This window comes from Bactrocera dorsalis, unplaced genomic scaffold (genome assembly GCF_023373825.1).
Source record: "Bactrocera dorsalis isolate Fly_Bdor unplaced genomic scaffold, ASM2337382v1 BdCtg069, whole genome shotgun sequence".
Taxonomy (NCBI): domain Eukaryota; kingdom Metazoa; phylum Arthropoda; class Insecta; order Diptera; family Tephritidae; genus Bactrocera; species Bactrocera dorsalis.
The window spans coordinates 23,776-37,375 of NW_026038120.1; the positions used below are offsets into that span (position 1 = coordinate 23,776).

General features: G+C 34.2%; 2 protein-coding genes across 12 annotated transcripts; one reads left to right on the top strand and one right to left on the bottom strand.

Annotated features, from left to right (window-relative positions):
- Positions 1-760: 760 nt before the first annotated feature.
- Positions 761-3,684, top strand: LOC105225503 (T-complex protein 1 subunit beta). Its single transcript, XM_011203998.4, has 4 exons — positions 761-908; positions 1,497-2,186; positions 2,409-3,036; positions 3,111-3,684. Exons 1-4 carry the CDS (start codon positions 906-908, stop codon positions 3,395-3,397), a joined length of 1,608 nt encoding a protein of 535 aa, XP_011202300.1. The 5' UTR covers positions 761-905; the 3' UTR covers positions 3,398-3,684.
- Positions 3,671-13,567, bottom strand: LOC105225504 (probable phosphorylase b kinase regulatory subunit alpha). 11 transcript variants are annotated; one of them, XM_011204001.4, is made up of 15 exons: positions 13,240-13,567; positions 12,449-13,174; positions 11,898-12,388; positions 11,646-11,822; positions 11,009-11,332; positions 9,650-9,797; positions 7,974-8,303; positions 7,671-7,910; positions 7,145-7,312; positions 6,746-6,775; positions 5,556-5,866; positions 5,147-5,230; positions 4,817-5,081; positions 4,144-4,738; positions 3,671-4,064 (listed from the first exon to the last, which is right to left on the bottom strand). In XM_011204001.4, exons 2-15 carry the CDS (start codon positions 13,023-13,025, stop codon positions 3,959-3,961), a joined length of 3,846 nt encoding a protein of 1,281 aa, XP_011202303.2. In that variant the 5' UTR covers positions 13,026-13,174; positions 13,240-13,567; the 3' UTR covers positions 3,671-3,958. The 11 variants fall into 11 exon arrangements, with proteins under 11 accessions (XP_011202303.2, XP_029405753.2, XP_029405752.2 ...); XM_029549893.2 differs by having other exon boundaries at positions 4,814-5,081; positions 7,145-7,249; positions 7,695-7,910; positions 13,240-13,566; XM_029549892.2 differs by having other exon boundaries at positions 4,814-5,081; positions 7,145-7,249; positions 13,240-13,566.
- Positions 13,568-13,600: the final 33 nt, after the last annotated feature.

Consider the following 13,600-nt stretch of genomic DNA (forward strand, 5'->3'; position numbering starts at 1 on the left):
TGTTTTAGCGGTAGAAAACATTTCTGAAGTAGTTTTGAGGCATTTTGCAGAGTTGAAAGTCTTCGGTCGGATAAAAATCCGATTCCGTTCCGGTTACTTAGACCCGACTGTCGTGGGAACGGAATATTTCTGAGATGTTATGGTGAAAATAACGTACAATTAATACATCAAGTATTGTCAGTGTAGATGCGGCATTATTTACATAACTGTGCAACAATGTGATTCAAAATGTCTATTTTATTTTTATTGAATATTTCAAAAAATAAAAAACATGAAAAAATATATTTAATTTCAAACTAATAACAAATTTCATTTCTACTCAACTGCTTACAGTTCTCTGCGCAATGCATTAAAAACCTTTGCACAGCAATTTGTACTTGTTAACATAAAATTTAAATTTGAGATTGATACGGTCAAGCTTTTTCGCAACAGATGTAAATAATTTTACCAAAAAATAAGATAAATGTGTCTTTCATGCTTTTGCTCAAATGATTTAAAAAATATTTATTAGATCAAAAAACTTTACTTATTACTTCATTTAATAAACGCATTGCGACCAATTAAAACTCAAGTGTGGCTGTATTAATTAATGTTCCCCTTTTTGAAAGTAAAAACAATTTTCCCCTACATAAATTCTAGCAGATGCTCCATATACAATAACAACACCCAATTCGAGAAAATATAATTTTTATATGAAAAAAATTTAAAAAGAGATTTCTTTCTGTACCAGATTTGTGGTACCACAAAGAAATACAAATGGTAATGGGTAAAAACTGCAACACTCTTCTGGCTAGTTGTTTGTGTGTGTCACTCGTGAGGAGCATTGACTCATTCGCCATTTTTATTTTTTTCCATTTGTCTTTTTTGGGTGTTGCTGCAGACGGAAAGTTAAAAAATCGCTAAAAATGGTGAGAATATACATAAAAACAAAGCAAAATTAATTAAAAACTTATTTTTATCGTGTAAAGATCAAATATGTCTATAGTGTAACTGAGTTCTTTTGTTTACTGAATAGTAAAATGTTGTAAATAACGCCGGGTGTTTCTCAATTAAATAGACGCATTGCCTAAGGCGTTTAGCATGAGGAATCACTATTGGTCTGGATGCACGTGCACATTTCAATATCCATATATTGATGTTTACTGATTGCAGTTCCATAATTCCGTAATTTTAATGTAGTTTAATTTTTGAATTTGTTTTATGTTACCTTAAATTACTGGTTTAATTTTATTTGAAGTTTCTGGAAGTTTGCTTCAATGTTACGAAAAATATTAGAACTAATCGGTATCTAAAAAAATATAGGGAAGCGAATGATAATTTGCATAATATTGTTCACTATAATTCCAATTGAATTAAATGACTACCTTACAAGAGAGTTTAAGTTGTGCACCTTGTGCTCGAAAAGTAGGGTTATAATGTAATGAATGATATCTATTGAATCTTTTATAAATTGCGAAGAAAACTTTTTTGAAAAATGTTTATTATTTTATTTTAAGGAAATGTCTTTAAATCCTGTGCGCGTGCTTAAGAGCGAGGCGCAAGAAGAGAAGGCTGAAATGGCTCGCCTGTCATCTTTTATAGGAGCTATTGCTATCGGTGATCTTGTAAAAAGCACTTTGGGACCAAAAGGTATGGACAAGATTTTGGTAGCGCATGGGCGCAATGCTGGCCAAGTTGAAGTTACAAATGATGGTGCTACGATATTACGCGCTGTGGGAGTAGATAATCCAGCTGCTAAAATATTGGTAGACATGTCGCGTGTGCAAGACCAAGAAGTTGGGGATGGTACTACTTCAGTTACCGTGCTTGCTGCTGAGCTTTTACGGGAAGCCGAAAAATTAGTGGAACAAAAATTGCACCCACAAATTATCATTGCTGGTTGGCGTTTGGCTACCCAAGTGGCACGTGAAGCTCTTACACAAGCTTCTCAAGACAATTCAGCCAATGATGTCAAGTTTAAAGAAGATCTACTAAATATTGCGCGGACAACATTATCGTCAAAAATTTTACATCAACATAAAGAGTTTTTTTCAAAATTAGCTGTGGACGCGGTTCTGCGACTTAAAGGCTCTGGAGAATTGCATGCAATTCAAATAATAAAGAAGACCGGCGGCACATTGGATGACTCATTTTTAGATGATGGCTTTCTATTAGACAAAAAACCGGGAGTACATCAACCACAACGAGTATGTTTTATTTGTTTATACTTAAACAAATTTTTAAGAAATATGTTCTTCATCAACGCGTTAAAACGGTTGTGAATTATGTTGCAATAGTAAGCCATATCACAGCCATTTTGACGAGTTTGGTGCTGCAGCAATGCCATCGTATTAATATACAATGTTATTCAATATTATCAACCTTTAAAGTTCTAGTTAATATATAATTAAAAATTCGTACACAAACAGATTGAAAAGGCGAAAATTCTAATTGCGAATACACCTATGGACACTGATAAGATCAAAGTATTCGGAAGTACTATCAAGGTAGACTCTTTAGCGAAAATTGCCGATTTGGAATTGGCCGAAAAGGAGAAGATGAAGGATAAAGTGCAGAAAATCTTGAACCACAATTGTAACGTGTTCATTAATCGTCAACTTATTTACAACTACCCTGAGCAATTGTTTGCGGATGCCGGCGTTATGGCCATTGAGCATGCTGATTTCGATGGAATCGAACGTTTAGCTCTTGTTACTGGTGGTGAAATCGTTTCCACTTTTGACAATCCTTCGCTGGTCAAATTAGGTGAATGCGACGTCATTGAACAGGTAATGATTGGTGAGGATACACTTTTGCGTTTTAGCGGAGTGAAATTGGGCGAAGCTTGTACAGTTGTGATACGAGGTGCAACGCAACAAATCATAGATGAAGCTGATCGGTCATTGCATGATGCCCTATGTGTTCTAGCTGCTACTGTAAAGGAATCGCGTATTGTATATGGTGGCGGTTGTTCAGAAGCTCTAATGGCTAATGCCGTTTTCAAAAAGGCTGGAGAAACCCCAGGAAAAGAAGCAATTGCAATGGAAGCATTTGCCAGTAAGTACTTTTTTTTTGATTTTTTTTATTTTCAAACATATAATTCCAATTACTAAAAAATGCACCATTTGCAGGAGCTTTGTTAGCATTGCCAACAGCTATTGCCGACAATGCCGGTTATGATTCAGCACAACTGGTATCAGAATTACGTGCTGCACACGCGCAAGGTAAATCTGCCATTGGTTTGGATATGGAAAAGGGGAAAGTAGGTGATATGAAAGAACTGGGAATTACGGAGTCTTTTGCTGTTAAACGTCAGGTATTAATGTCCGCATCAGAGGCAGCTGAAATGATATTACGCGTGGACGATATCATAAGATGTGCCCCAAGACGGCGTGTTCCTGACCGTGGTTACTGTTAGATTAAGTTTTTTATTATTGTATTAAAATACTTGCTTTAGCAAAGTAAAACTATGTACTCCTTATCTGTTCAAATTACTTCATTCTACAAACAAAGCGTAAAAAAAAAAATTATTAACAATTTCTGTCCCTAATGCTGTCCGCTCTAATCCATTCTCCAGAAATTCGAAACATTGTACAGTTGACAGCTCTTGTTTCCGCACTTGTATCTCACTATATTAAAAATACTGATTTTTAAAATAAATCTGTTAATACTGGAAATTAATATAAATAAATTTGTTTTAATATTTTTGCAAAAAAACTTTATTCAATAAATCCACTAAAACAAGAAAAATATCAATACAATTATGGTGTCATACGGGTGTTGCGTTCCTGCAGGAAATCCGTCGAAAGAAGTAACTTTAAAACGATGGTTCGGCATTATAAACAAATTTGTTGTCGAATATATATGTATGTATATATATAATAGATTGAGAACTAACTCCTGCATATTAAGCCTTACTAATAGGTATGTAACTCCTGCAGTTAGACCAAATTAGGAGTATAGCTTTTAGCGCAACTATTTAGGATATTACACATTCCATTTCTCCATGCTTTGGCACACAGTCCAGAACCAGAGCAACTGCACGAGCCATATATGTCATAGTGCCATAGCTACCACTGGGTGCACTGGAAGTGTGTTATGATAAAAATATAATTAATTAGTATTGCAATTTGGTTATTTGTTGTTTTTATAATACAATCTTACCTATCATAAAGATGTTGGCAGATATATGCTGCACCTCCACATAAGAGCATACCGGAAGCTGCCTGCTGGTCCTTGCCCTCTTTGGATTTGGCACAACATAGCATAGCATCACCTTGCACTTTACGTTGATCTTCTAAAAACAGTTGATTGGCTTTGTGTACCAAATGTTCAACATAGATAATACCGCCCAGGGAGGGTACCATATTATGTTCTGTCATAAGTGTGAGCACCATAAGGGCTTCCACCACCAATTGTCTATATTCTGGTTGTGGAATTTGATTAAGTGCCGTTTCTACTTCTAAAGCAAATTTCAATTCGCCGGTTGTCATTTCTTGTGTCAAACTCTGCGGTAATATGCGTCCTTCGATTGCCAATCCTTGGCATTTTTCAAGTACACTCCAGACGCGAGAATAGAAATCACGTGGTACCCGATTCAGTGCACCATCCAAGCGGCGGCGTCTTAACCATTGACCTTGACGATCATCGATTGTTGCTATAAGTGCATCATCTCCCTCTTGATCGCCCAAACCTATTTGACTCTTCTTGCTGACACGACTCGATTTGCAGCTTACGATTGAGAGATTTCCACGTGCAACTGGAGTAATGAGAAAACAACATTTGTTAATTGGAATGTCAACATTTCATATTATTTAGTCATGGAATGACTCACCACTGCTCACAGCGAATTCTTTTCCGCTCAGTATGTGATAGAGCAAGTTCTTCATTTCAAATGGCGACAGGTTGAGCAAATGTTCCGAGGCTGCTTCACCGTCACAATTAAGTGTACGTGATAACTCCTTGGCCATGACCTGAATAATAAGCCCTACGCGCAGGCGCAACATTTCATGAAATAGTTGGGGTTCGGTACGTATAAACATAGCTAGATACACCATTAATTCCTGCGTCAACATCGCAGTACTTTCATCATCTCCATAAGTCTGGGCACAATTTTGATAAAAAGTAAAAAAAAAATCCAGAAATGGTTTGAGGATGTTCAACTTACATCATGGATCAGTTGACGTAACTCAATCTCCGGTAAAGGCGCAGTAATTGTGTATTCATTGTTGGGTGGCATTCCTACAGTCACCTAAGATGTTAATATAAAATGGGAAAATGTGTCATCCAGTTTCAATCATACTTAAACAAGTACATATCGCTCATTTGCTGCAAGACCGGCATAAGTCAAAAAAATCGATTCTCCAGAAAACGCGTTTAAAGTTTTCAACTTACTACAACCTTACACGGTGACTCCAACCTTACACCTCTTCTCAAGCGGAGCATATAAGAGGTATTCATATGAATTTTTCACTCAACAAGAAGTATGATATAACGAACAATTCTGCAGCATTAACTTGCAGCAAATGAGCGATATGTATGTTCTCAAATATATGTATGCATATGCATAAATTTACCTGCTTCTGTCGCACCAACAGATCGGTTACGGCCTTGGCAAGATCCTCGACACGTTTTCCAAGCATGCCGGCTGTGTGGCGCACGAGGCCCCAAAGTTTCTGTTGGCAAGCTTTTTCGTAGAGGCCTTTAAGGAGATCACGCACCGTAACAACGCGACCTTCCTCCAACATCCCTTGAGTGGGAAGAATTGAAGAATTAGTAAGAGTAGTATCAATGATAACCGTGGGTAGAAGTTCTGTATTGTCACATAGCTCGCCCTTTATGACTGAAGCAATAGCAATGGCCTCATCCGCATCATCCTGCTCAACGTCTTTTATAAATAAATACACACGCACACACAGATGTACGTACATACAAACGTTGGTGGAGAAACATTAGGCGCATAAATGCTCGTAAAAATACAGAAACAAAGGGGACGTGGCCATTACAATGCGGGTAGTATAATTATTTATTTTTTTTTTGGAAATTAATTAGAAATATATACACAGAAGTGCAAAATGTGCATGTATATTTTTTAAAAACAAATATTTCAAATTACGTAAAATCCATTAATGTTGAAAAATCATTTTGAAATATCATTGGTAATTAGGGATTGTTACATGCAGTGAATGAACGGACATTTATAAACAAAAATACATATATACATATAAACATAAAGAAAAATCAAAACAAAAGAGAGAAATATAAAAAGAATTGATTAGACGGAAGTATACGCAAAATTTTTAATTACAGTTCAGCATTTATTATTATTTGTAAACTTTGGATAAATTAACCTAAAAAAATGGAATTTTAATTGTCAAGCATTCAATAAGTAAAAAACTGTAATTTAAGAGTTTTGCGAATGTAAATGGTAACTATTAACAAAATTTCGAATAGTTAATAACTAAAAAAAATTATTGATATTTTTCCTTTTTTTAATTTAAAACCCTAGGCTAGTTTCAGATACCGGCGTGTGCTTTGGAAGAATTTTTTTTCGCTTTTGAAATCACAAAAGTTCAATATTATAATTATTGATCTTCTCGAAAACTAGCCTAGGTTATCTTTATCAAGCGAATAGTATACAATTTTAATGATCTTTTTTCTGAACGAAAAATTAAATTAAATTATTTCGGTGAATTGGATAATTATATGTGTGTTTATGTATGCAAATGCATTTACATAGGTGCCGAAATTAAAAAATATAACTTACCGGAATCTTTATTCCTCAAACCTAAGCCAGCTAATGAATAAAATTTTCACAAAGAGAGAAATTAAGAAGTAGAAATCAATGCACGTTTTCAGAAAAAGTAGACAACATCAATTTGAAATAGGCAATAATCGAGATAAAGTTTAATGTAGAAGGAGTTGGACCACGAGTTTTTATGAATACGGGATAGAGTGGAATAAGGATAAATTGAGTTTTCCTCGATGAAGAAGTTTTTATTTGCGAGTAACACATCACTTCTATAATAATTTATTTTAGGAATATTTGAATGTGTGTATGTATATGTAAAATATGTGTGCATGAGAGCGGGAACACTTTCAATCATTTTGCAAGTCATTTAATACATTTGTATGTATGTTTGCAAGTAAACGTTACTGCACTTACCAGTATTGAAGTCCAACCCCTGTGTGTCGACCAAATATTGCAAAATGTCTCCTTGTTCTTCCAGATTCTCCGTTTCACGCAACATTGCAATCAATTCCTCTACTTCTGTGTCGGCGAAATTAGTGTCCGTGCGATGGCGTTGAACAAGAATTTTCGGTATAGCTTGTACTGATGATCGTACAGGGTTCATATTTACAAATTATAACGTAAAACCAAAACAATGAAATTATAATAAGAAATAAAAATATGAAAATCTAATAAAAATAAAACAATTATGACATATAATATTAATACATAATAATCAACAAACTTAAGACGAAACTAGTATTCGAAAATGCAACCACTTTAGCAGTAAAATACCTGCACATATATTGCAAATGCTGTTAATTACAAATATTACAATAACTCATCATTTCATCGACTGACACATCTATGAATGATCCAACATAATAGCTCGACTACTTAAATTGTACCATTGCATTCTCGGACACCTTGTACTACAAATAAAACTAAAACCACTACTAACTTTCTTGTTGTCTTGTAAACTCACTGCGGCGTTCAATGGCCGAACGACTATGATGTGGATCAATGGGGTAGATATTTTCACGAATCAATGGATCCACTGTTATGGTGGGACCTTCTTCTGGTGTTGTTGCAAAAACACTGATATTGTTAGCCTTATTTGGCTGCAACCATGGTGGCGGAATCACCGATGATAAACGTCTTTCCGTTAATGGTGTCGGACCTTCCATACCCAAATTATCAGCTATAAAATAAGTAATAGAGAATGAACAATTCATAATAAGACAGTTTATTATTGTATACTTACAATCGACATTAATTGAACGGGTTTTTTTAATAGCACCCTTGCAAGACATACGCCTGCGTAATTGACGTGGCCGCAAATGAGCGCCATGCAGTTTCATCATGCCGCGATGGCTAAATGAGCGCAACAAGTGCTCGTCCAAATATGCCTGTACGTCGGGATTTAAACGATCTGGGTAACCATCTTCTGTGCTTCCCAAAAAGCTTAGATCGGTGATGGCGGACGTATTTAAGAAGTCCTTGAGGTTGCCCAGCATAACCCGAGTGCCATTAATATATCCAGACTTGAGCTTACGCATTGTTTGGATCATAGCCAATGGTATTTTATCTTGATCTGTGCGAAATATTACAGTTATTATTGTATATAGAACTTTTTCGGATAATAACATTAAATTTAAGGAAGAGTAGCTATAATCCTATTAATATATATTAATCAAGCTTCTACTATTATGTAATTATTGACAAATGTTCATGAAAATTGCGATTAAAATACATACTTTCAATAGGATGAATCAGTTTTTAGGTTGCTTCCAAAACACATTCGAATAATTTGTATTCTTATTTCAACTCTGTCTGCAGTCGTGTACTATAACTGGTTTTCAATAATTTTCTTATTATTAGCAACTTGTTTCAAATCTACGAAAGAGTATAAAGGAATAAGGACAAAATTTACTCTATTCAGAGTAAAATATTGTTCACCTGATTACCGAAAACAGAGTGTTGGTGTTTGCGTAAAACTATCATTAAATTTGGAAAATACAGATTAAGATGTTTACTGACAATTACTATAATAAACTATTTATTTATTTATTATATCCAGAAGTTGTGTAAAATTTGTAACGCCATACCTATTTCAAGATAGTATTTTGATAAGTTATATACATTTACATAATAAATATTAATAAATGTGTTATTTAAAAAGTCAACTTTGAATACAATTAAAGTTAGTATTAATCAAATAACAGATTTGGTATGGTTTTACATAAATGCGGTATTGGTATTGTGTATATGTAGGTACTTGTGCGTATTTACATGTGCAATATTTCATAAATACAGAGTTAAACAATTTAGTTTTAAAAGTATGAAAAAGGTAAGCAGAGAAAAGTCACGCAGGAAACTAGGAAAAGTATGGTAATTTTATAAATTTTATTTTATGCGGTCTTCACATAAAAATTATTTCTAATTACAAAACAAAACATTATTACATTAGTTATTTAAACAAATAATTGACCACCAAATTATAATGACGAGCTCTACATATACATATGTATTAGACTGTGTGTGCAATTGTTAACTATGCAAGCTAGAGTTTTGTTTAATTCTTGAAGAAGCTCACATATGGCATCTTACACGTAGTCTATATTTATATATAATATGCTTATGTATTTAATAGAGGTGAACTGAAGGAAAAACATGCGAACAAAAAATTAAATAAAAAAGTTGGAAATGTTTTTTTTTTCTTAAACAATGGCAAGGGTAAAAAATAAATAAGAAATTTTGTATATTTCGATATATCGATCTTTATATATATAAAACTTTGAACCTTTACTTTATTTAGCAGATACTAGTGATTTTTAGTTAAGTATATAATTACGTAAAGACTATAGTATTTAAACGTGTATAATACAAAGCTATAAGATGGCTGCCTTCATGTTTGTAAGAAAGATATAATGTAATTACCTAGCATGTAATGCGTGGCCATTAGAGTTATAGTCGGTCTTCCTAACATGTGCCGCCAATTGTTTGTTAGGAAAGCTAAATTTGTTGTGAAATTGCTAGCAAGCAAATCAGGATCACGAGTTGTGTAGTACTCTTCAAAATCGATATTCTGCGACGATGTTCATTCCAATTGAATTTCATTGCATTAGTGGGTGAAATACGAGCAAATTAATTTGAAATTATGTGTTAAGTTTTCAAAAAGAATAAGTTTTGACTGAGTGAGAAAGGTATACATAAGTACGTATATACTCTTGTTTATGCATGTGTCTCTTATATAAGTACATACTTAGATTTAAACTTTACGATTTTTTTTGTTTTCACAACATTTGTGAATTAATGAGATTCGCAAATGCATTTTCGAGAATATGTTTTGTCAACATGTACATAAAACTACTGCGGTTAAACAATTTTTTGGCAGGATGTAAACTTTCGTCTGGGATAAAATTGATAGCAAACTACAAATTATTAAAAAAAAAACTACGTGTAAATGTGTCGGTGAAAATTGACTATTTAATATGAATGTATGTAAAAGCAAGCGTTAACATATTGTTAGGAACCAGTTTTAAGGTTATAGTAATATAGAATAACATGGACCAATAAATATGCAAAATTAATTTAGATGTTAAAACCCAATTCCAAGTCTTGATGAAATTTACACAATCTGTAAGATGATTCTTGCTTTTACATAAAATTCTACACGAAAGTTTTCTAGATAAAAATATGTTAATGTGTCCCTGTACACAAAGTGGTAATAGAATATATTAAAAATACAGATGTATGTTGAGCAAAATAGAGCATATACAAATATGTAAGTGATACATAAAAGGGCTTTAAAACAGCATAAACCAAATTAAAGAAAACATACAAATATTATTTAACCGACCTAAATGAATTTTTCTCAAAACTAGAGTCACTAACGGACGACCCAGCAGATCCCAAGCGGATTTTAGGAAATTTATCTCTCCTTTCAGGATGTCAATCATTAATTCATTATCAGATGCGATATAAAATCGACTCAAGTCAACAAACTAATGTAAATAATAACGCATCAGATTGTAATTAATATGAATAATTTCATGGCAATTATGAATCGTCATTCAACACAGGTGTAACAATGCTTGTAGTACTCGATTTAAGAAATATATATGTATATATATATATTTTTTTTTTTTGATATTGCAATAGTACTTAAAAAATCTATGCAAGTGCATACATTATTCAAATGACGAATCATAGTTAAAACCCTATAACAAATTTTATATACATATGTATGTATGTACACACATATTTACTTATAATAAAGCAAAACCTTTAACTTACTTGTGGTGTAAAGGCAAATATACGATCCTTCAGTGAGTATAATTTGCTGGTGCTCAAAATACCCACATCGCGAGACTTACGCCCTGTTAATCCTAATTTACGATTACGACCCAAATACGTGTACAAGTGGCTAAGAACTCGAGCTGGCTGTACTTCAATTGGTGCCACCTCAGCTATTGTTTGTACATGCAAATCATGTTCTGTCAACTTGTCACGTATTTCATTATCCTCAGCTATGATTACCACTTGCACAACAACGTCAGGTTTCTTTTGGGCACCTAGACGACGATTAAGCGGATCTAATTCTCCGACTGCCAAGAAACCCTGGAGAATGGAAAAAATACATTAATTAATATAATATGCACAGCAACAGAGGAGAATTATTAAAAAAATATACTTAAAAAATGTGAAAAGTAATGAAAGTATTATATTGAAAACATATTTGGCTTCAATGGTCGAGAGCTCTATCTTCGTTATAACAATGTGAGGAGAACTTTATTACGAAATATATGTGAGTTAAGAGTGTACTCATGTTAATAATTTTAAACTTTTAGATCAACGATTTGTAATATATCACTAAATCTGTCGTAGTCATTTTGTCTGAATTCTTAAACATTGAGCAATATATGGTGCGTACCTCCTGTAATAGTCGACCTAATATGAACAAAGATTGCCCCCAAAGAAATGGGCATCTGCCTACTACTTCACGACGTTGCGAGCCGGGATGTTGGTATTCGTTTGATACCAAATTATGCGGAACTGCATAACTTTCAGGTATAAGTAATGTCCCATCGTCTGCTCGGACCATAATTTTCTAAAAAAAAAAATATTTAAGATTAATAAGTTTGATTTGTTTTGCAAATATATTATTTGATTGCCCATCCAATACCTCAAGGCGATCTGCATATTCCTTCACTGCTAATTTGTCATTTTGAAAAGCGTGGAAAAGAATGAGGTAACAATAAAACAGAGGCCACTCGCACTCGATATTTTCAAACATTCTGAGTTCCCAACGTTCGTAGTATAAGCGTGATGGATCCTCTTTGGGTGTACGGTAGCCATCTCGTAAAAAGCGTTTGCAGCCATATTTTCCTTGAAGTCGTGATAAAATGGCATCTTTCGTGTTACGTATTAATTGTGGGTCATCAGCAGCAAACGCTGGAAATCCAATTACGCAAAGCAATCCCGAGTCAAGTTCTTTGCTGTTTGATTCACGTGGTAACATAGATTGCAAAACAGCCTGACATTTGTGTGCTTCATCAGCTAAAACATGTATGACACTTGCAGGACCTCCTCGGGCACCAAATAAGTCCAGTTCGTTCATTGCTTCCAGAGCTGCTTTGGCCATACCAATTGAACTTGCGTTTAGTTCTGGCTCACCTGTTGAAAGAAATTCAATTTATACTATTTTAACAATTATGGTCATATGTTATTTTTCACCGTGATTAGTTTTGTCGCCTCGCTCCCAAATACCATAATCCGGAATACAATATGCCGACTCTATGTAGAATACCAGATTTTGAATAAATGAAACTTCATCTAAAGAAAATACAATCTGTAACCCAGATGCTGTCATCTGTGCTAAAATCAAAAGATACAAAGAAACTGCGTCGATTTGTAAATGACCCCATTCCCCATCTCCAACTACAGGCTGTCCATTTTTACTCGAATATTTCGCGTGCAATGAGTCCAATGGGTTTTGTGTCATTTTGAATCGTTCTACTTTATCTTTTTGATTCATCATTGCCATAAGCAAACCTCTCATTAATTTCACGCAACTTTGTTCCAATTCATAGCATTTAGCTCTATCTTCATCTTGATCCGCAATTTTCTTGTAGGCCATCGAAAGACCCCATACGGCCAATATGCAGTACACATTATCACGTATCCAAGCATGAGAATTAATGTTTGAGGCAGGGAATAAGCCCGTAACAGGTTCTTGGTGCGACATGATCAGGCGGTGTACTATACGCTGGTAATAGTCCAGCCGGACGCCCGAATTGCTGCGTGAACGCATTTTTTTGCTTTCGAAAACAACACCTTCTTTGTAAGAGCAAGCGAGATCAAACTATTTTAAGAGCCGTGTCTGGGGGCTCTTGTGGTTTGTCATGCAGCCCTCCCTGCAATATCCTTATGTAAGATTCGTTCTTAGCCCCACGAATTTTTCTGTAATTCAATTACAATTAATATTCTGCTTATATGCTATCGATTTGATAACAATTATTTCTTACTAATAATCACAAATTCACTATTTTAACAAAAATTAATCCCACAAAATAGTAAAAATATTGCCAGATGATTACTGCTACGCTTCCGCCTTCCAAAAATGTCACGCCAATGTCAAAGTAATCACTGCGAGTATCAGCTGATGAACAAAATTCCCTCACAATGAGATATTTTTGAGTTTACCAGCAACTATATTTTTTATGAACCATTTAAAAATAAAGCCACATTCGATAAGAAAATGGTACATAAATATTTATATCACATTTTTATCCAGGATTTCTGTGTACGACTATCTAAACCTAAGTTTTAAATGTCCTGTTCACAATGAATTATTTACATTCCATGGTGGATCCTAAGCAGGCACTT

What these genes read in the sequence shown, in the direction of transcription:
- LOC105225504 (XM_011203999.4), bottom strand. Translation starts at nt 13,025, where the DNA reads ATGCGTTCACGCAGCAATTCGGGCGTCCGGCTGGACTATTACCAGCGT. An exon ending in AGGCGACAAAACTAATCACG is followed by an intron (nt 12,389 to 12,448) that starts GTGAAAAATAAC and finishes TTCTTTCAACAG; the next exon opens with GTGAGCCAGAACTAAACGCA. An exon ending in GTTTACAAGACAACAAGAAA is followed by an intron (nt 7,313 to 7,670) that starts GTTAGTAGTGGT and finishes TACGATCATCAG; the next exon opens with TACAAGCTATACCGAAAATT.
- LOC105225503 (XM_011203998.4), top strand. An exon ending in GAGTACATCAACCACAACGA is followed by an intron (nt 2,187 to 2,408) that starts GTATGTTTTATT and finishes GTACACAAACAG; the next exon opens with ATTGAAAAGGCGAAAATTCT. An exon ending in TGCAATGGAAGCATTTGCCA is followed by an intron (nt 3,037 to 3,110) that starts GTAAGTACTTTT and finishes CACCATTTGCAG; the next exon opens with GAGCTTTGTTAGCATTGCCA.